The 24,543-nt window shown below is 37.8% G+C and overlaps 1 protein-coding gene across 1 annotated transcript in view; it reads left to right on the top strand.

Annotated features, from left to right (window-relative positions):
* Positions 1-19,259, top strand: part of LOC125657208 (zinc finger CCCH domain-containing protein 13-like) — a 34,788-nt gene extending 15,529 nt beyond the window's left edge. Inside the window, exons 2-3 of the mRNA XM_048887885.2 lie at positions 14,416-18,917; positions 19,016-19,259. Coding sequence (XP_048743842.2) covers positions 14,425-18,909 — 4,485 coding nt within the window. The 5' untranslated portion in view covers positions 14,416-14,424 and the 3' untranslated portion in view covers positions 18,910-18,917; positions 19,016-19,259. The remainder of the gene's footprint in view (positions 1-14,415; positions 18,918-19,015) is intronic.
* Positions 19,260-24,543: the final 5,284 nt, after the last annotated feature.

A 24,543-nucleotide genomic window follows, 5' to 3' on the forward strand; every position in this document is an offset into this window, starting at 1 on the left:
TCACTTGACGGAAACATTTCATTTCGAGTTTAATGTGAGAAATCTGATTTACAGGCACTTTATTGAACCCAATACTTGCTATATCCCTGAACTGCGAAGTGATGATACATGTGTATCCTGCATATATCAAATGCGGAATTGTGAACGAAATACAGAAAAATGCTACGGACGACAATAACCGCCGCGTCGTTGGATACCAAATAGTTCATGATTCCCTCGCAATTCACTGCGAGGAGGTTAACGTTGAGCTTGTAGACATTCTAGTAGCTGCATTTCTTGCTTGCTTGATTTAATTCTTCACATAAGAGAGGAAGAACCGTACATATTCTGAGTCGTAAGGTCACTAGGGGGCCTAATAGAAGAAAAAAAATCTTGTGTTACAAGGGGATGATCCGACTTGCTTATTTCTTGTTCTGTCTGCTTCTCATCACTCTTGCACAAACTCGATGAGATACCGTCATGTCGTAAATATTACTTGCATGTACAGATCATAGTCAAATACCAATGGGATATGGACTATTAAAGTTTGCTTAACGAAACCTTGTGTGCCGATCCGAACCCTAATGTCGCGTCTTTTATGGTCTTTTAAAATACATTTTACATATTTACTGGGTATGTATGACAAAATGAGAGGCGTTGTTTTTGTAAATTGATTAAGTTCCAATTGATTGGTTGATTTTATATTGTTGACGTCCTGCTCGAGGATTTTTCACTGATATGGAGACGTCACCATTGCCGAGGAAGGTTGTAAAATTTAGGCCTATGCTCGGCGCTTAACAGCCTTTGAACAGGGAGAGAACTTTATCGTGCCACACCTGCTGTAACACGTAGCCTCGGTTTCTGCAATCTCATCCAAAATACCCTTTCAACTCTCTGATTATTTCTAATCAACAGATTTATATATATATAACGAGTTTACTCACGAATACAGAGCGACGAAAATCAGCTGTGGGGTTTCAACGATACAACAACCGCGGTTTATTGAATTACTTCCTGGATTTAACGATTGTTAGATGCATGCGTTTGCTCTATTTCCAGAAACAAGAGATGCACGGGTGCTCCTATACATTTTGGAGGAGAATCACTATTGTGTTTACAACTTTCATATCTTAATTTGCAAAGACTAGTAATCTGCAATGTAGGCTACAAGAATCCGAAATTGTTCTACAATAGAACAGAGCAGTGGTATTGGGATAGTCAAGTCATAAGTGTGTTTTAGTTTAACTCAGGAATTTTCAGTGACTACCCGTCGTCACTACTTTTTCTCGATTATACAGGTATCACTATGTGGTTCGTATAAACCTACACCCCGCCCCTTGTCTGTAAGAAAGTAAACCATTAGGGTTTCTTGTAGAAGACGGAACAGATTACGTCAGTCAAAGAACTGCTAAAGTTTACACAAGACATCCATCTATTTGTATAACTATGTTTGCATCTTATTAGGGATTTAGTAGGATAAACATCTCAAACCGAAATCTTCGCATGGCAGATTGCTCCAGTTGCTGGAGGTTTTGTTGCATATTATACATGTGAAGTACTTTGATTTTTTCTGGATTAAGTTATTACATGTATGCATCATCTAGTAACTACACTGTTATCTTTAATAATTACTTTTTGTTTGAATTAATATTTATGTCGCAGAAAGGTAATTTACAGTTACAAATACAACTCCTTTGTAAGCAAGATGTCACTATGATTTTTGATAAAAAGAAACTAGAATAATTAGTACGCTCTCCGTGACATCGATATCTCGGAGTAAGGCACCACACAATCAAACTTTACATGGTTTTATATGTTTCCAAGAAATTTCAATAGTCATAATGTACACGTTCATGATGGAGGAACATGCAAGCTATCATACCACAATACTAGCGCTCTGGATTGCAAAACAAAAACCGTTGAAAATGAAGAACTCGTTCTTCATACAACACTGAACAGAGGAGCTCTGCAAACGGACTAGTTATGATGATCCAAATAATACAAACACATTTACTCCTGGTCTTGAAATCCAGAAACTACTCATTTACAGAATGATATTTCTCGTGGATGCTTGTGCTTATGAGCATGATGCTAGTAACTGGCATCTACAAGAATAGGTACATTTAGTAGGTCACTGTTGTCTGTCTATCTGTGATTGATTCGTGAAAATGTCAAAATTCGTTTAGAGAAATAGCAGTTCACCCAGACTATAAACAGAAACGTAAAGTGAGACCTTGATAAATATTGTATGATATACAATACTTTTAAAATGATGTTTAAGATTTGAATAATGACCACCATTGTACTTTCATTTTGTTTACTTCCGGTATGTCAGTTCACCTCTATGGTTTGAACAGGTAGGATCAATTTCCGGTGTAGTATATATGAAAATATTGAACAATACAGTTTCAAGGTTTACATAAATGATTAAATTTAAAAAAAAAACTTCGGGTTTTTCATTGCAAGTTTTGCGATTCGTTTCTTTTCCTCATGTAATGAGTAAAGGTAGTTTTTCATAGAATTTCGATAAAGCTTCTCCCATGTAGAAAATTAGACCAACAACCTCACGAAGGATGTCAGTAATTTAAAATTAATTGAAGTGTGTAGAAGTCGAGTGGATACATGATGGACATGTATCGTGATATACGGTTGTACTTAGGAGATCTAGCACTTGTCACGATAATCGACAGTAGGGCATTCTTCTGGCGATAAACGTGTCAAAGTATTCGAAATAAAAAAGAAAAAGCAGGCTCGTAGAATCCAGGGGAGCTGTCCCCATCCTTTGACTACGTTCATATCCCGTTACTTTAATGAGCAAACCTTTTTTCACTTGTAAAGTAAGAAGTACTTTCTATGTGGTGGTATTGACTTGGGGTGATGAGAATGTAAGCTTTGAATCCATATTGTGATATATAATTGCATAGTTTGAAGTTTCGGCAAATAAACAAGGGATTTCATTAGTATGCTTGTCAAGAATTTTAGACTATATGGAATTTTTGTGAACTTAATCCCCCCCCCCCCCTTTTAAGACTTTCCACATCTTTGAAGAACAAGGCACCACCTGCTCAGAATTAATCTGAATAGAAATTATTTGAATACATTTGGGGGGGGGGGATAAATAATTCGTATGGTTGTACAGTGTGCGTTGTGTTTCACAAGCTATTTTTCAGGCACTGAATTGTCCATCGTCTCAAGGGTGTGCTTTAGTGCTTAAAATGGACGGTTCAAAGAAGAAAAATAAAAAAGTCATGTAAATGATTTTAAAATGATAAGTAATAATGAATATGTAGTTGAATTTCTTATTGCCATCACGGTATACACGTATTCTGTGCCTATGACTGAGGACAATAGCCAGTAACCGGTAGCGCCACTGAGGGAAAAAGTTACTGTCGAGGAGTATCGTTAACTTGTTAAATAAGATAGGGCTTAATCATGTCAAACATAAACAATTATTTTCATCGTTGGAAAGTAAAACTGGAAGTAATGAGGATTTCAACAGACGTCACATCTTATAACACGTAAAAAGCGCGTTCGGAATCACTTACCGGTAAATAGTTTAAGACTCTTTCATGAAACAGTCATGAAACTATTTACCGGTGGTTTAATCGCTCTTTTTATCATTTCGAATCTTCTGAATGAGAGGAGATGTCTATATTTCCTGTGTGTTTGCCGGAAGTGAAATGTTCCAGTCATGAAGTCATATCGTTCTTTTGGGGAGAGATCGATCACAGACTGTTCGTTATCTTCACTTTTCATCGTACAATTTGAAAATGATGCAATGTTGAGGTTCAAATTTACATAGTTTGATATAACAACCAATCACATACTAGACCAGAATTGTGCACCATTGTAATATCTGTTGGCATACAGAGCAGATTTTACTCTCCTTAAAAGTGTCAGGAGTTGAAGATGATTTTGGGTTACATTACTTAGCCCCTTTCATTTGGTACCGGGACTTTTAACCTAGTGTCTCTGGACTTTGACCTACTTTTCTAAACCTTACATCTTATGATATCTTTTGAACTAAGGGGGTAGGAAAAGTAGAGCCACGCTTCCTGGCATGCTATGTTGTCTTTTGACAATCCCACAAAAACCTTAGGTCGACCCCTTTGAAAGTTTTCTTGATTCGTCCATGTATTACATTTTTCCCAAATGTCCTGACCATTTCCATGATGAGGGATCAGTTTCTACAAAGAAAACATTACTTCTCTTCAACTAATGGCACGGCACTGTAGTAACATACTAGTAATAGATTTACACAGATATGACCACAGATGATCTTACCTCTGCAGTCTGAACTGGACATGTGACTCACTTGATTTCGGAATATGTATTAGAAATGGACAAGAGACAGTTGTTTGTAATAACCGATTTTAGATCCAAGCCTATTTAAAACAGGTGAAATACTGTATGACATGTCGTTCAGGCTCATAATACCTACATGCGATGGTTTACTGGTGTTTTAACAAGGTGGGCAAAATTCGGATAATGAAAAGATGAAGATAACGAACAGTGGTCAATCTCTTAACTCCCAAAAGGAATACAAAACAGAGTTGGGCAAACACGGACCCCTGGGTTCATCAGAGACGGAATCATGTGCCTAGGAGGAGTAAGCATCCCCTGTCGACCGGTCACACCCGCAGTGAGGCCTGTCTTCATCAAATAAACGGAGTAATCCGTAGTCAGAATCATTGTGCCAAGAACGACTTAACCATTAGTATGATCCGCTCCAGACAGCATTTGACAGGTTTATTAGGAAACTAGATTGTTATAACAACCATAGAATTTGTGAAATTCAGACTTTAAACGAGACAGTAGAAACCCCTGTATATTAACTTGTTTGGCAGTAGCCTGTCTCAATTTAAAAACTGATCATACGCAGAATAATCTCTTGCGTATCGAATCAGTTGAGAAATATAAACGCAGGTAATAACTTTAAAATATTTTAGGTTCGCACATTAGTTTTGGAGTAATTAAAAATTTTTGGAGAAATGTATTTCTTTTTTTAAATTTCAACATTGAAGATCAATTAGGAATATTAAATTGGAAAAGCAGGCCATGGTGTTTGTTAGTTTTAAACAATATACTCGAGGTTTATTGGGTTAAACTTTATTTGTCTGTTGATGTCAACACAGCATAAACAACACAAATTAATCATTACATGAAATGGATACATGCTCATGTCTTCTAACGCTACATATATAAGTAGATTGGAAATAAATAATTACCTCATTGCACTTGATATAAGGAAACAATTATGATATAGACTTTGTGAGTTTAAGGAGGTACTCTACATCGTCATAATGGCTGACTTCCTTTTAAAAACATGGAGGAAAAATCGATATCAGCAATATTTGGCTTTTCCTTCTCAGTTTGAATACCAAGCCGAGTAGCTCAGTAGGTTTTGGTGAACTGTAGGTCGCAGGTTCGAGTACAGCAGGGGTTTTAAAAAAATTTCAGACTATCTTCTACTTAAACTATTTTTTGACAAAAAGTAAATTTGAAAATTTTCAACTTCAAAATATTGTTGTACTCATCCTCCACTTTTCATCTACATTAAATTTCTCTGATGTAGCATACATCCTTAAAAGAACATAGGAGTAATGTCAATTTCTAAAATTGCACATCAATTAAAAGGTTAAAATTCAAGATGGAACTTTAAATAGTGGAGGTTATAGATATTATTTTTGAATTATTGGCCAAAATATTGAATTTTTGAAGTTTGGGTAAATTACTTTGCACCTTTTTAAGAATCTCTGTTGTTTGGGGAGAAAATATGTTAACCAAAATTGATGAATTACAACATTTGAATTACTTACAAGTCCCAACTACTTGTATCTTGAATTAGAAATCTGAAATACAAGTACAAATATTTAATTGATATATTGGATAAAAACAGAAACTGTAAAATCATGCAGATTTAGAACATTTTGATTAAAGAATCCTTCCACCATTAAATATATTCCCTGCCAAATGCTTTCAAAATTTGAATTGACACAAATGTTTTCAACTGGATAGGGTCAGTAATAGATGTTTAATGTGTTTGGACCAATGGGATCAGAACCAGTATATACATTTGTACAAAGTTATATCATCCTGCGCAGTTGTGCTCAAAACTGAGGAACTATCGTATCGAAGTTGATGTTAACGAGTGAATGAGAATAAAAGAGCTTAGTAGCACGGGATTTTCCAAGTATGCTCTCTAGGGGTAAAGGCTAAATACCGGTATATTCTAACGTCTTCATGAGTGAAAAAGTCTTGAGAGGGACATTAAACAATATAGAATACAATTATTTCTATTCCGTTATCTTCACCTTTCATTATTCTCATGTTGCTTAGTTTTCTTATATTCTCGTACACTCGTTGACTGTCATTGAATAAGGACGATAATAAACATTTGACATCAACTTTGATATGAGTCATATTTAAGCATAAACAAAGTGAAGATACCTCTTAATTTTATTTTAGGACGAGTCTTTACATGTCTTGTAGAAACCCTCAGATATACCTTAAGTTAGTATTCAAAGGCCTCAGTTAGTACTAAGAAAGACGGGACAGCATGTCTGTTGAACAGTCTGCACCGCGTAATGGATGGATAAAGACACTGCTAGAAAAAATACTCAGCCAATAAAACGACAAAAATCACACAATATCACATAAACACACATTTATTGAATATAATGTAAAACCACCATTAGGAGACATGAAAATACATGTCGCACCAGAAAATGCTAACCATTGAAAAAAATTGAATTGTAAACTTCGGAACGTCTGCACCCCCGGGAATTTAGGGACGGGGCAAAAGCTAGCTGCCAGAATTGATCAATTTTCAGAAATCTTTAATACAACCGCACCTCAGTAAGATTGACTGATTATATATTGTTTAATGGCTCTCTCAAGAATATTTCACTCATATGGAGACTTCACCATTGCCGGTGAAGGGCTGCAAAATTTAGGCCTATATATACTCGGCGCTTACGGCCTTTGAGCAGGGAGGGATCTTTATCGTGCCACACCTACTGTGACACGGAGGCTCGGTTTTTACGGTCTCATCCGTAGGACTGACCCATTTAGTCGCCTCTTGCTACAAGCAAGGGGAATTGAGGACCTATTCTAAGAAAAATTAAAATGCGTACAGTAGTCCTGTAGAACAGGAAGGCCTCTGCCAAAATTGTAAATTTCATGATCCCCTGGTTGAAACTCTCACTCCATATAGTACTAAGCTTTTTGGCATGTAGTGTTTATGTGCAAAACATTGGAATAACATATTCGTTGATGCTATCGATACTAAATTGAAACTAAATAGATATTAGAAGGAGCAGGTAGCCCTTTACCAAAATAGTAGATTTCATGATCCCAGGGGTATGGGCTTTGGTTCCAGGATGGGGCCAAAATTATTACATTAATTATTGTCTTATCATTTGAAAGACATCTTTGATTTTTCTGATACTGTTTAAAAACAGCATGTTAGGAAGAGCAGAAAGGGATGTGCGGAAATTGTGAACTTCGTAACCCCAGGACTCTAACTCTTGGGCGGGTCCAATATCATATATAGTCAGGGCCGTAAATTACATGGAGGCGGAGGAGGCAGCTGCCTCCTCCAACTTTTGAGCCAAAAAAAAATTAAAATTTAAAGTTCATTAGAATTTATGTTGTTTCCAATAACTAAGAACATGATACCTCCCTTAAAAAGCATTCCAAATCTTTCTTTTAGAATGAGTTAGTCAAGTAACATCTTAGAAGGCCCTAGAATCAAGGATTTTGCACGAAACGTGTTCAGTGTGCACAAAATGTGCTCAGCGTCTGGGGGCCTGGGCGGCCCCCAGACTCCCGCCTAATTTCCTGCCTCCTCCAAATTGAAGGTTAATTTACGGCCCTGATAGTGGACACTTTCGGTTTTAAGAAAACTTCTTGTTTTATACTGCTGCAGAATGTTAGAATTTAGCTTGGATATGCAGAACAGGAAAAATACTATAAATTCCATAGCGCTTGTGGCTAGTAATACTTTAATTAATACTCAAGTGATAGATCAGGCCTTTTAGAGGTTGTATCCAAAAGATCCGAGTCTTTGGCTTCAGATGCTGGGCATTGGACAAAAACAGTCATTACGTATGTTGAACGGTTGGTGATGCAGCGCCGGGATGGAGAAGCGAACCTCGGTCCCAACACACCACTGGCACCGTTTTCTTGTAGAGGAAGTTCGTTTACATCATGGCCCCTGAAGCCATGTTGGGTCACAAGAAGTGTTTAAAGTTTTCATACAGAATAAATATTTATTTTTAATCGAAGGTGTCCTCATGTTGTATAGAGTCAAGATTCTTCATTATGTGAACCTAGAAGAACAGGTCTATAACAGGGATTTAAATATTTACATTCTGAGTATCCCAAAAATAAATCCTAGATCACTGCATGGTCAAGATTACTCGGACGAACATTGTAGTCCATGGGTTTCTTAAATTTTAATCGTGTGACCGGTGAACAGGGGATGCATACTCCTCTTAGACACCTGATCCCACCTCTGGTGTGTCCAGAGGTCCGTGTTCCCCTAATCCTAATTTTGTACTCTTTATAGGAATTTGCATATTGATCTTTGTTCGTAAATGTTTGTCTGGTTTATCTAGCTTCCTTCCATTGTGTTTATATTTTATTGAAACAGTTTATTGCTGTTAAATGAATATAACGACATACCGCTATGACAAAGCTTATTGGTGAAAAGTGGTACTTTGTAATTATAGATGTGGATTATTTTGATGGTTCAAATGAAAATTGAGCATTTTGAATGAAAAGTGAGAAATAATTTAAAACTAATTATGAAATTTTATATAGAGCTTAAAAATGATCTTGTATATTATTTTAACCAGTCCCCCTTCTCCCTACACTCGTCTGACGAGTGGTGTCAATCAGACCGTATTTTAACTATATCCTTGAAAAACTTATGGAAACAAAAATGATGTATTCTGAAAGTTTTCATTTTAATATTTCCACAGTAAATAGTTCTGAATCACATCATATTCTTTTAGTATAGTTTGGATTGAAATAATGAACATCTAATGAGTTGTGAAACGCTCGCTATTTCCTTCGACAGTGGCAATATCCAGTTGTGGTAAATTTTCAGTTCACCATGAGTAAAGTATCTCGACAGACTCCCGAATGAAGCAACAATCTATATCGCCGAAGTAAAGGCTATTCAACTTGCTTTTTAGTGAATTAGAATTTTTAATGACAAACATCTTATACTTATGAATACTTCTCATTACCAGCACATTAGAGTTATCGCGCTTTGATGACTCTTGTGCGTCATTGGTAAGAAAATGCACAAGTCTCGCGAGCAAGTGCGAGATTACTGGGACATAAACGAAACGTTCATAGCAACCCCCCCCCCCCCCTTTTTTTAAGTTAAAGTACATGGTGAACTTTTAAATAAAATAGCCATTGGTCAAACTGTATTTTAAAAATATACTAACACTAGTTTATCAAGGATGTTACATGTTTTTTTTAAACTCCACTACACCTATTATAAAAATTCCAAACAACGATGTTCTCTGTCCTAAGTCAATCAATATTTTGTAATTTTCAAAATAGCTTAGATGCAGTTTAGAAACGCATTTGTTGTGTTAATTAGTGTTATAAACGTCTTTAAAAATGCAGTTTGGCAAGTATATAACTTATACTAAAATATTTGAAAATGAGAGAGAGAGAGAGGGGGGGGGGGGGGGCATTAACGATTACAAAGTTCATGCCATATGAACCTGTCCAAATTGTATAAAATAGAATGTCTTCATAATCTGACAGAATAATCTTAATAACATATGAATCCCATTAATTACAAGAAAAGTTATTGTGTCGGATGTGTATGAATTGGTTTTTCCTTTCACAGTTCTTCTTGCAACTGATGCTTTATATCGGTCAAATTTGGCAGATTTAGTACCTGCACTCCTTCACATAGTTTAATAAGTTCGTCTGTTTTCTTGTAAGAATAATCAATTCCTTTTGCCTTTAGAATTTTAATCAGTGTCGTGGTTTGCAGTCGGTTATAATATGTATTCGATACCATAATTTATATTACGTATGCCTAAGTAATGTTTACGTATGTTGTCCCGGTAGCACAACTTTACGCGCCTTTAATTTGAAGAGTTCCACTAATGGAAATGATAAGTATTAACAGATTTTGTCAGTAAACTCCGAAACGCTTGCTCCAGAGTTACTGATTGCACCTTTAATATTGCTTCATATGTGAGGTGAAGTCTGTAAACTATAATACAATCTTACTTGATTAGTAAATATTGTAAAATTAATTAAAAACCTACTTTCGTTTTCGATAAACTACCTTGAAATAGCAAAAAATGAGAGCGACGAGGCGGATATGCTTAAGCCAGTTTTCTTTTTAAATCCGTTGTTTATCGATGCTTGATTTTGATCTGAAAGAAGAAATAAGTTTTGATGATTATTGAATAAATAAAATATGCCTGCTCGTTTCTTTAATCCGTGATTTTAGTATTGAATCATCCTTATGGAAATTGCGAGGCATAGGTCTACAACCAATCACAGTCTCGGGCCTTTCCGGCAAGCCGAGAAGTTGCGATTGGTTTACAACATGATCAACATTAAATGGTGTCGGTGTTCAGTGTTACGTGTAGTTATACATGTACTTTTATCATTTTATGAAGATTTATAATTATTTACTGACATGCATCTCATCAACGAAGGACAAGCCCCCTCCCGAGACCAACGATCTGACATGTCGATAAATTAAATACACTGTCTGTACGATATTCATTTGATATTTATGATTTTCTTTTAAAAAATTCCGTGATTATAGAATTAACTGTTACGACTAGTTTTTTGTAATAATTTATTAACAGTTACTGATATGTATATGGATAAACACAAAATAGTTTTTATTTTGGTTGAACATGTTTTTTGATGACACATCTTGAAAGTAAGAAAACTGTCCAATATGTCAGATATCGAATTCTCCGGGACTGTTTGCGCCTTATAGCTTAAAACATTTTACTGAAATTAGATTGTACACTATCTGACAATGTCCAAGAAATCAGGCCACTGTTTATAATAGAGCGGTTTTTCTGTTTGTCATTCCAGTGGCGGATCCAGAGGGGGGTTCCGGTGGTCGGAAATCCCCCCTCCCTTTTGTCAGAAAATATTGCTAAAAGGGGTAAAAATCCTGCATTTTGAGGGTGAACCCCCCCCCTTCAAAAACCAAAATTAATGGTAGAACCAACCAACCCATCCACCCCTCCCCTTGCTAAAAAATCTCTGGACCCGCCCCTGCATTCATAGCCTATAGTGCATTGTGTTTTCGATTATTGCGTTTGACGAGAAGAAACGACGGGTATTCATAATTTTGCCCTTAAATTGTATCACTGGACAAAAACTACCATTATAAACACATTTGCAATACTGAGTTTAAATTTTGAAATTATGAACGACCGTTCATTTTCATTTTGTATTTGGTCAACTATCGGCATGGCGGATTACAATATTGCATTCGTAAAATCATTATCTAATTTTTCAATACGGAGAGAGATCATTTATAATACACATTTAATTTGGAATTCCAAGTGACTTCCTAATAATCAAGTTTTATTGACATTCAATTCATGTACGCAACAATTCAAACACGCATTAAAAAGGCCTTCTTCTACAGGTGTATCTAGTTTTACTATATTACCAGACTTGCAGTCAACAATCTTCGAAATAAACAATATAGAATAGTTGAGCTGCTGGATTCCAAGTCCTATTGGTATCCACCCACGACAACACCAAAGCAGACTAAGCGGCGACAAATGCACTTCTGCTTAAAAAATTCCTTACACCTATTTAAAATATTTCAGTAAACTAATGTAAATTCTTTTTGGCCATTCTATTGGGATTTCTGTAACACAAGTAAATTTGTGAACAAACTGTGCAAATGTAAGAGGCGACTAAATGGGGCGGTCCTTCGGATGAAACCGCAAAAATCGAGGTCCAGTGTCACAGCAGGTGTGCCTCGATAAAGATCCCTGATCAAAGGCTGTACAGCGCCGAGTATAGGCCTAAATTTTGCAGCCTTTCACCGGCAATGGTGACGTCTCCATATGTAAAAAAAATTCTCGAATGGGACGTTAAACAACATACAACCAACTACAACCATCAGCGAATGCCGTTGAATAAACAGTCCTCTTGACCGCTGCATTGATTTTGTACAGTTGCGAACACCCTTTTCATGTATATCCCACTAGCAACGACTAGAACCAAATTATTTATGATTATCTTTTGTGGGCTGTAACATTCTCTAATGGACTGGGTTTTAACTAAGTTGTTCCACCTATAATGGACATCAATTTGACATCATATACAGCTGCTTTTTCAATTAAACTAGAACACGAAAATATCTTGTAATGTCATCCCAAAAATTACTTTGTGAGACAGTACTCTGATTTTACGCACAAATACTTTGAAGTTGATGCTGAATTTCCTTTTTGGCAATATCTACGTAGTCTTTGGTGAAAGCACCAAAATCCAACAACAATCTACATCCAGTGTTGGAGCTGAATATACATACAATGTCAAATACATAAGGATATATAAAGTACCAAAATAACAAACGGACCAACGATACACGAACAGAATGGCATTGTTAAATTTTCGGGAGGACCCGTCCCCTCAGGATGCTGAAGTTCCTTATTGACAATATCTACAGTGTTGGAATTCCCATGAATACTAATTGTGCCCCTATATTAGATGACTTGGTTTTTATATTCAAGATAATGAGGCAAAATTTATTCGAAAGCGTGTACATGAGAAGAAGGAAAATCTTTCACTAATATGTTGATTCGATATATCCCAGTGACCTTGAAAAAAGAAACCCTTCGAGTCTTGCACATCTGCTTCATACCTTGAAATTTTTATTGAATACAGATGTTAACTGAAAATGTCGCGGTTGCTCAGTGGTAGAACGTTTGTTTCGTAACCGGGAGGTCGTGAGTTCAAGTTCCGCTCGTGTCATGGCCGCATCAAACGTAAGACGTAGCGATTGTATCTTCGTCAAACGCTCGGCATTTAAAGTGATAATCACGGGTCTTTCGGATATGGCCTCTAAAACTGGGGTCCCGTGTCGCAGCAGGCGTTGGCACGTTATAACCGTCAACGTAAACGCTAAGCATGGATCTAAATTTGTGATACTTCGCCTACAACCGGTGACCTCTCAATATGAGTCAAAAATTCTTAACGGGACGTAAAACAACCAACCAACAACTCAACGTCATGACAAACGGGATGACCAGCTTCTCATATTTATGTAGGCTAGCAGTATACCATTATTACATGTACCTGCATATGGTGTTTATGTTTCTCAACTTTTACGCACGAGCATGTTCTGTGTATGGTCAGTTTTTAAATCGAGGTAGGCTTCTGACAGATAAGTTGATGTTACAGGGTTTTCAACAGTCTCGTTTAAATAAGAATTTTGCTTATTCTATGGTCATTATAACGGTCTTATTTACTAATACAACCCGTCATTAGGTCGAATGCTGTCTGACGTGTTACATACCAATTGTTAGGCCGTTCCTTATACATTGATTTTGACTACGGATTACCCCGTTTACCTTATCAAGATATAGGGCTCACGACAGGTGTGCCCGGTCAACAAAGGATGTTTTCTTTTTACTTCTCTTAATATTGTATTTTTATATGATTTATGAGAATTATCCCTTTTTGTTATTTTCGCTTTTTCATCTAGGCGATATATGACTTGCAAGACACTATGTTAATTACAGAATACAATTATTAAACCTGTTTTATGAGGCGTGTTGACATTAGAATTAGAAGTCAACATAATTCTCTTACAAGTGGATGTGAAATATGCCATGAAAATAGCATAGCCTACTCTGCAATTTAATATCTTACACAATCCATTTACAACTATTTAAATCAAAGATTTAAAAAGTTATATCGTTTGTTTGGTGGTGTGTTTTTGGGGTATGTTTTTTTCCTCGTCCCATTCGACTATTTTCACTCATGTAAAGACATCATCATCTTTAGATGAAGTTCTGCAAATTTTGACCTACGAATGTCACTTGTGGCAGTAGTAGTGATAGTTCTTTATCGTGCCAACGCCTATTGTGACATGGGACATTTTTAAAGGTCATATCCAAAAGATCTGTGACTTTCACTTGTTGTGCCGATAGCTTGGGGAAGGAACTGACACTACCTACGTGTAATGTCTTTAGTTTGACGTGACACTGGGATCGTCCGGTCCCAAGTCCGAGAGATACTTGCAAGGAATATTGATTTAGGGGTACATATCAAGGACGTCCGTTATAATTGTGCTGTTTACGTTTTATCGACATGAACATATATCTGATATCATGTAATGCTTTGATAATCTATAATTTTGCAACATTTGCATGTAAGATAATATGAATATCTTTATTTTAGATACTCAAGATGTCTGTCATCATTCGGCTTCAAGGACTTCCTTGGTCTTCAAGTGCTGCCAGCATACGCCAGTTCTTCAAAGGTCTCAATATACCCCCAGGAGGAGTTCACATTATCGGCGGTGAGAAAGGAGACGCGTTCATTGCATTCAGCACAGATGAAGATGCTAGACAAGCTATGATGTTGAACTTAGGCTCGATCGATGGAAGTCAAGTAATGTTGTATCTTAGTAGTAAAACTCAAATGCAGCAAGTTATAGCGGAAGCTAGAGGACAGGGTCCAAACGACACACCCTACCAATCCCAATATCCACCTGCCTCTTCACAACAGTCTTATCCTCCACAACAAAGCCAAGTTTCCCAGAATTCAACGAGTTCATCACAGAAGTATCAATACCCGCCAACACAGATGGAACATAATCAAGATTATGCTTATCCCAGACAGGAATCTTCTGAAAAGCAGACTCCTGCCAATTCTGATCGTGATCGATTTGGATATGGACAAGCAGGAAGTCGCACAGAAGTAGATGGTTTGGTTCAGAGTTCGTTCCAATCCAGCGAGAGCTACCCCAGACCAATGACTGAGTTTGAAAAACGTCACCCAACGCAGAGAAATGCATCAAATGATAAGAATACACGAAGTGAAGGAATTAATGATTCAAATCTGCAATTTGATCCCCAAAAATTAATATCTGATCTTTCTAAATCAGGATTGCTGAATCCAGGTTTACTAAGTAAACCACCCGGCGTTGATGAACAGAAACCATCACATCTCGCAAGCTCCTCTCTGACCTCAAAAGAAGCAGCATTCCTCGATGACAGGTACTCAAATAATTTTCCTCCCGAATCGTTTAACAGAGAATCCTATTCCAGGGGACAGTATGATCAGTTCAGAAACAGTTATGACAAGCAACCACACAGGGGGAACGTCCCACCAGATGATTCACCTAGTTTCAACAGAGATCCTTATGGTGGAAGACCGGATGAAAGTAATTCGCATACCTTTCAAGAACCTAGAAATGATAAAGGTTCTTACTATCCTGCTCCAACGGATAATAGAAACTTTGAGCCAAAAGATGATGACCAAAGATTGTTTCATCCTGAAGGAAGATCCCAGTATGATAGAAACAATGACCCAAATCTCCCGTTTAATCGAAATGATAACCGTTCTTTTCCACACAATAGACAACCCCCTCTCCTTGATCGACCTCCTTTGGATGGATCTCGTAGTGAGCAAAGTAATTTTGATTGGAATTCTGAAAATGGAGAGCGACTTGACAAGCCTGGACCAGATCAACTACCATTACATAGGTCTCGATTTGATCCACCACCAAACAATCACTCGGACGAAAACTATCGAAATGATCGAAGACGTTATGATAGACCTCCGGCTGAAAGTAATACGCCATATGATGGATCCCAACCAGCAGACCAACGTCCATTTGAGAGATCCCCAGACTCTAGGCCTCCTCCATTTGATCGACATTTAGATCCGAGGCCTCTACTTGATAGGCCACCAAATTCGATGCCACCATTTGATAGACCTTTAGATGCTCGACCACATTTCGATAGATCATCAAATGCTAGACCTCCATTTGATGGTCCTGATTCAAGATCCTCTCTTGACAGGATGCAAGAACCTAGGCATCCATATGAGGAAAATCGAGAAAGTTTTCCTGATCGTGGATCTTCTTTTGAAAGAATGCCTCCAAACCACAGACCACCGTTTAATAGGAATCCGCAATTCCCAGAGAGAGATCATACTCGAAGAGAATCAAGGTTTGATGACACTGGGCCTCCTTTACGACCAGATGATGATGTATATAGACCACCACCACAAAGAAGACCTCCATTTGATAAAGATATGGATCGTTCTGATAATGATTCCAGAGATGGACTTTTAGGACCAGGACCTCCTGGGAAAAGACTTCATGGTATGCCTGAAAGTTATCAACCTTTCACTGGATCAGGGGGAGCTAGAATGCCACCTCCGTTTAGACCAGGAATGAGGCCTCCTTTTGAAGGTGATGATGGATTTGCTGATAGAAGAAGCCCATACATGCCAAGATTCAGCACACGAGGCATGGATCATCGAGGCCCAAGGCCACAACTACGCTCAGGAGTACCTGATCACGGTCCAAGACCACTTTTAGATCATTTTGATCGCCCTCCTGAGGACCAGGACCGCCGACATTTACCTATCATGCATGTAAATCCAAATGATCGTGTACAGTCAGATAATATTCCTTCACTAATGGATCATGATAGCCGTTTTCCAATGAAACCACAGGAAGGAAACTTTGTGAAATCATCTGTAAACCTTGAAGATCCCAGCGATGCTGACATGAGAGATCCAAAAGATCGATTACGTGACAATAAAGAAAGCAAACGATTTGATACAGATTCGAGGTCAAAGTCAACTGATGATCGTCGGGATGCAAGCCGCAGTAACAGGGATAGTCGTGAAAAAGATTCTCGTGAAAACAGAGACTCAAGGGATTCACGTGATAGATACAACCGAGATAGAGACAAGGAGAGAGATAGGGGCCGCGACAGGGACCGTGATAGAGATAGAGAACGATCACGTGATCGTGACAGATATGAAAGAGACCGAGATAGGCGTAGGGACGATGATCGTGACCGGAGAGATCGACGAGACGAGAGGAGTGATCGCGACAGAGATCGAGATCGTAAAGAGAGAGTGAAAGATGAAAGGCGTGAAATCAAAGGCCGCGACCAGTTCGGAAGGGATGTACCTCGCTCGAAAGAGGATCGCGACAAAAAGGACTCAGACAGTCAACGAAGTTCATCAAACAGCAGCCAGAAAACTGTGAGCAACCAGAAAACGGTAACAACGACAACTGATAAGATTAAACAAACAAATGCAACTTCTGATGAATTAACACGAGGAAAAACAACTGAGGACACAGATTCTCGAGGACAGAAACGACCTTTGGTTTCCCTCAATCCTCCTACAACTGATATTTCTGTCAAAGTTCAAGGTTTGCCTATGCATATAAATTACAGAGAAATAAGGCAATTTTTTACTGGGTGCGAAATCCCTTGGGATGGCATGAAAAGTGCAAAAGATGAAAAGGGCCAAGCAACTGGAATCATCTACATCAAATTTCAAAACCAGCGAAGCTTTTGGGAAGGACTTAATAAAACTGGAAAACGCTTCACAGATGGAAGTCGAATCGAAGTTACAAAATGTGATCTAAAAGAATTTGAGAATTGCGATCCAATTACTAAACCAAATCAGGAGATTGAACTGGAAGAATCGAAACGTCTGAAGATGGACCAGCCTCTAAGAACGTCTCAGTATATTATACACATGAAAGGGCTTGGAATCAATGGGAAGAAACTTGATGTAGTTGAATTTTTTAAAGGATGTGAAATTGCAAAGAACGGAGAAGGTATTCATATTGAATATGACATTAAGAATCGATGCACTGGTACAGCATTTGTGGAAATGTTAACTTTGTCTGACTTTCAAAGCGCTTTGATGTTCGATGGGAAAATGTTTAACTCTCGTGTTATTCGGGTATCAGCGGGTAGCCTTCATGATGTAGAGAAGCTTCATGAACGCATGAAGGATTTGATGACACGGAAACAAAATGAGGAACCTGAGAAGAAACCCCTTCTACCAAATCCTGTCACTGTGGAACCAATAAGAATTTTAGCCCCGGATGGAGAGTACAGAAATCGCATTACTACAAATCTTCACTGTGTTCACCTTCAAGGACTACCACCTCATGTTGTAGCCAAAGATATCGCTAAACTCTTTGATGGAATTGATATCTCACAACGAGGAATTCAAATAGTTCATGATTCAAATGGAAGGCCACTGGGTGAAGCATTTGTTGAGTTCATAAACAATTCAGAGTGCGAAAAAGCGCTAAATATGTCCGAGAGAAATATAGGTGAACATGAAGTCAGTCTGAAACCTATTCCAAAGTCAGAAATGGTGGATATACTGAAACAAATCCGACCGCCTTCACGAGGGGGGAATTTTCCTTCAATGCATGGTCCTCCATCTCACGGCATGGGTCCTCCTCATGGTGGCCCTCCAGGACCTCGGGGACCACAATCACATGGTGGACCTCACCCTCCCCACACAGGAACACATTCATCCCATAGTGCACCACCGTCATCCCATAGTGGACCTCCCCAACATGGCCACCCACCCATGCGTCCTCCACATGGACCGCCACACTCTCCTCATGGGCCGCCAACTGGTCCGTATCTCGGAAGACGATTTCCAGTCTTGATTAAGGGTCTACCTTTCACAATTTCTGTACGCGAGGTGACTAATATGGTACAAGGTTACAGTCCTATCGTGGAATCTGTAAGAGTAATGGTTGGGAACGATGCAGGTGGGACGTCCGCAATAGTTTCATTCCGATGCATGGAGGATGCGGAACAAGTTATTCGAGATCTGAACAACACGTTTTATAGAAATAAACAGATTCATTTATCCCCAGCACCGATGTAAGAATCAAGGTACGTCTATCTCTTCTTTTCATTTGTCTCAACAATTTGACTTCATTAAGAATATTTCATTTTAATACCGTTTAAAATTTTAATCTTTATCTTTCCAGTTCTACCCAGTAATGACAGCTTTGGGGTGGTGATTGTACATACATGCAGAGAGCCATTTTTCACAGTGATTAGTGGGCTTGTATTCGCGTATCATGCAGAAACTTATTTTTGAGACTTTTTTATGTTTTAGTAGTACTCTGAATTTGTGTTTTCTAGCTTTCATGCATATGGTAATGTTGATTTTTTAATCATTGTTCCATTTACCTTGTTCATAATTAAAGTGAACAGTCAAAATTTTCCTAATCAAGTCGTTATCTATAGTTTGTTTACCAAATATAGGAATTTGCATTACACGTGTTTGTATCGCTGCACCTTGCATCACTTTTGGATAGTTTCCCCAACTGTTTCTACATAATACCTGTCACAGAAAATACCCTGTAATCACAGGTACTTGGCTTTACAAAAAAAGGTCATATGTTATTAATGATATTGAAAATCACGTACGTATACTAGACATTTAAAGGAAACATGTGATTTTTGATATGTGTGGATTTTCTGTATCGACACGCGCCTGTAGATACATTATCCAGTTCTTGACCTTGAGTCCACATCCTGGCAAAGATGCTTGAGTACAGCTTGACATAAAAAATAAAAATAAACCAGGTACTCATACTACATTAATGAACAGTATACTGAATATAAAAATATATGATTAAGATTTTCGACATGCTGGACCAACAGCTTAAAACACTTTTGGCGTCTTCAGACTATATTTTAGGTCATATGAGTCATAGGCTCTCTTTTCTGATTTGACTTTAAAGGACACATCTCATGTTTTCAAAGTATACAATATTACATGCATTTTGTCTTCTTTATGCTTATAGTAATTAATTCTAATAGTTCGTTCGCCGAAATTTTGCGATATTTAACCACAATACAGACTTAAATCTAAGCCCCGATTTCAAAAAAGTCAAGTTAATTAGGTAGGTAGTCACGTGGTACAGTGACGTCACATGCGCCCTTCGGATTGTGAAAGTACTGCGAGATATTATTAAAAACTCAACTTTTAGGGCCCTAATTAATTTACCATGGGCAACATTTAAATCGATGTTGACAAATTGTCCGAGTTTTATATGTGTTCGCCACCAGTGCACACATATAACGATGTAAATACCCAAATATAGCGAGTAAAGCGTGTATGAAATCGGCAAAATTGTGAGTAAATAATGTTTATATGGGCCGCTGTCTACAAACTGTTTGGGGATGTTATTCCTTTATACATCTGTAATTGGCGCTGTTTTTCTAAAATAAACAGTGCAATCATTATTTATTTTTGGATTAGACAAATTATGACACGTTAAATTGTTGACAACTAGGCCCAATGCCAAGCTATTGTCACGCGTGCATTTCGGAAAGAAAGAAAAAGACAACACACACAAATCAATAAAAATATTCAAATTTAAAGTGGTAATCACATTATTTTATTTTGATAAATCAATCTTATTACTATTTTTGAATTGTGATCTGCACGTCTTTAAGAAGTACGAAGTGGGAGCACGGCGTTATAGCCTACTGACGCACTCAAGATGCTACGAGTTCAATAAAGAAATAATTTTATAATTCAATTTAAAGTTAGGAAATACAATATTCTATTTGTATAATTAAAAGTTCAATTATTTTGTATCTTTATTTTTTGTTGTTGTAAATCTACCAGTTGGTAGAAGTTACATTGTATCGTCGATATATGTTGTTACAAGGTGAAGGTCAGTTGATCCGAGTGTGTATTGAATTTGAAGAGCAAAACAGAATGTATGCTATAGGCCTACCAGTGCTTATAGCTTCGATATATCCATTTTCTCGCAGTTTATCAGGGTCTCTGTCCAAACGATGTTTGAAAAGGTGACTGGGTGTGTTTTTTAAGGTAAAGTTCTTGCTCCAACAAAAAAATTATCCACGTCTTTTTTCTCGTACCTTCCTTCGAAAAATTGAAAAATACTCAGTCTAAATTCTTTCTACCGACAACTAGTACAACCGAGCACAGCACAAAACATCTTAATGCATTATTATTTACAAGCCGTTAACGTGACAATTGGTTTTTTGTCGATTAAATCTAATCTGTTTCTGAAATGGCTAATAGATGTTTTCAAACCCGAGGGCGCATATGACGTCACACAAAATGGCGCGTAAACTAGCGAAAGAAAATATGCATATCGCAAGATTTGAATTTCATCGCTTTCAAACTCGAAAACTACGCAAAATATTTCATTTAAAACACATTTAAAGTAGTTTTAGGCATAAAAAGAATTAATTTTGCTGAAAAAATGAAAAAGTTTAGAAACATGCGTTGTGTCCTTTAAGAAAGCAAATAATAATAATAGTAACGAGCTATAACTGTGTTGGGATGCCAACACAAATGTCTCCGAACACCTCCCCATGTCAGAAATGGTTTTTGATGACAGATATGGACTCAGAATCCTCAATAAACCCTAGAAAGTAAATTAAGTTGAAATCTGATGGACTTGATTTGTGGCCGCCATTTTCTTCAAGGCGGCCATTTTGAAACATTTGAAAATAGATGGGAAGGAAAAACTGATGCTAGAAAAGAACTGTGGACCCTCAATTGATCCAAGAACCCAAATGTTATAGAGATTTTAACACTTTGAAATATTTTGGTATATGGCGGTCATTTTGAAAATGGCGGCTCAAAAAAAAAAATTTGATGGTGGTCATCAGTTTACCCTAGAAATAGAATTTGGTTGAAATCCAACAACCTTGATTTTTTGGCGGCCATTTTGAAAAGTTGATTGCACCCCTCCTCATGACCCCCTATCAGCTCACAAAGTTTGAAGTGGATCAGTCGAAGTATGTTCATAAAATCGCGCGGACTTTCTCACTAAAGAAAAGGGAAAATAAGAAGAAAATAATACTAAGAATAATAAGAAACGGAGCAAAAACAATATGTCTCCGACACTATGTGTTCGGAGACAATAAAACAAACTAAACAAGAGGCCCAAGGGCCACATCGCTCACCTGAGTCACCTTGACTCATATTTAAAGATTTCCCCTATATATTTGTATGCAAAACTTTGATCCCCCTCCTTGTGACCCAATCCTATCCCTGGGGCCATGATTTTAACAAACTAAAATATGTCAGAAAGCTTTCGTGTAAATATCAGCTTTTCTGACTCAGTGGTTCTTGACAAGAAGATTTTCAAAGATTTTCCTTATATATTTGGATGTAAAACTTTGATCCCCTATTGTGGCCCTATCCAACCCCCTGGGCCATGATTTGAACAAACTTGAATCTGCATTATGTCGGGAAGCTTTCATGTAAATCTCAGATTTTCTGGCCCAGTGGTTCTTGAGAAGAAGATTTTTAAATGACTCCACCCTATTTTTGTGATTATCTCCCCTTTGAAAGGGACATGGCCCTTCATTTGAACAAACTTAAAAGCCCTTCACCCAAGGGTGCTTTGTGGCAAGTTTGGTTGAAATAGGCCCAGCGGTTCTTGAGAAGAAGTCGAAAATGTGAAAAGTTTACGACGACGACGCCGACGACAGACAAGGGACAAATTTTGACCAGAAAAGCTCACTTGAGCCTTTGGCTCAGGTGAGTTAAAAATCCATGGATGCAAGTTCGTACAAATGAAGGGACGTGCTCCTTTTCAAAAGAAGATGATCTGGAAATAAGAAGTTTAATTCATACGCCCCTTTGAAAAAAGAGGGGGGGGGGGGGTATTGTTTTGCACCGGTCGGTTAGACTGCAGACCGACTCTGCTCAATGTCTTTAAAAAATCCTTTGCTTGACAGTTACAAAACTTGGCACAGTAGTTGCTTTAGAAAGTAGAAACCAGTCGCGGTGGCTCAGTGGTTAAGTGCTCGCTTCGTAACCGGAGAGGCATGAGTGAGCCCCGTTCGTGCCATGGACGCGTCAAACCCAAGACGTAAACATAGGTAGTGATAGTTCCTTTACCAAACGCTCGGCACTTAGAAGTGAGAATCACGGGTCTTTTGGATGTGATCTTTAAACTGGGGTCACGTGTCATGGCAAGCGTTGGTACTTTAACAAACCCTTACTGCTGCGGCCGTAAGCGCTAAGCATGGGTCTGAATTTGTGGTACTTCACCTACAACTGGTGACGTCTCAATATGAGTGGAAAAAAAAATGACGGGATGTAAAACAGACAAACGACCTAGAGAGTTGATGATTTTCAGGTCACAGGGTCAAGAGTCAGTCTGTCGGGTCTGCAGAATAAGTGTTGTCTACTCAATATCTAAAGAACCCTTCGCTTGACAGTCACCAAACTTGTTATAGAGTAGTTGCTCTTAGAGAGTAGATGGCCCCTTGTGATTTTTAGGTCACAATTTCAAGGGTTAAACTGGACATAGTAAGATACTGTTCGCTCATTATCTTGAAAATGCATTGCTTTACAGACATTAAACTTGGTACACACCAGTTCTACCTAAAGAGTAGAGGATCCATATTGATTTTGAGATCACAAAGTCAAGGGTCAAGCTGGACATAATATTGTCCGCTCAATGTGTGGAGAACCATGACATAAAACTTGGTACAGACTTTGACCCTCAATTTATTTTGAGGTCACAGGGTTAAGCTTTACATAGTAATATAATTAGTGAGAATGTGTTGATTGACAGATATGCTGGTTCTACTTAAGGAGTACCGGTAGGTGACCCGTACTGATTTTGAGATCACAAGGTCAAAGGTCAAACTGGACATAAGATATTGTCCACTCAATATCTTGAGAACCGTTTCCCTGACAGACATCAAACTTGGTACACTGATGACCCCTAGAGTATATGGTCCCCATCGGTTTTTAGATCACAAGGTCATAACTCGAATGACTGGTTATTTGGAAATGTCTGCACATTATCTTGAGAGATCAAACTTATTATGGTTGTCCCCGACTAGTACATAACCCACATTTTCCATTATCACTACATTCTCAATGAAAAGTTTATTCTTTTCAATATTGCCACACTGGGGCATAATTTTTCTAAAACTTTTTTTCAAGAACCACTGAACAATGAAGTTAAACATTGCATGAAAGTATCGATGCAAGTTCGTTAAAAAAAAATGGTCCAATATGAGCCAGGATAGGGCTGTAATAGGAGTTTTGCATACGAATATATAGGGCGAAAATTGGAAATCTTATCAAGGACAAGATTACAATTCGATAATTTGAAGCGATATATGCAGTGTACAAACTATCAGTTCATTTGGTCCTGGACATGTTAATACTTACATTATGAGTATTGAAGATTTAAAAAGACAGAAACTCATATCGATACATTCATAAACTTGAATGACTGGCGCTAATCCAAGACAGTTTATACATCAGCCTAACATTGTAACTTGGCTTCCTTGCAAGTGATTTCAAACTTGTGTACCTCAACACTAAATAGAAGTACAAGTACTGGTATCGACTCATATAACAGTTGGTCCAATTCCTTCCTAATCAGCACCAATGGATTCCATAGCAATTGTCAGTCGAGTTACATCAATGAGAGAATTGAGAGTTGCAGTACGGAGCTGCTCCCATGTTACTCATTTCTTATATTTACTCAAA

The sequence above is a fragment of the Ostrea edulis genome, chromosome 1 (genome assembly GCF_947568905.1).
Source record: "Ostrea edulis chromosome 1, xbOstEdul1.1, whole genome shotgun sequence".
NCBI lineage: Eukaryota > Metazoa > Mollusca > Bivalvia > Ostreida > Ostreidae > Ostrea > Ostrea edulis.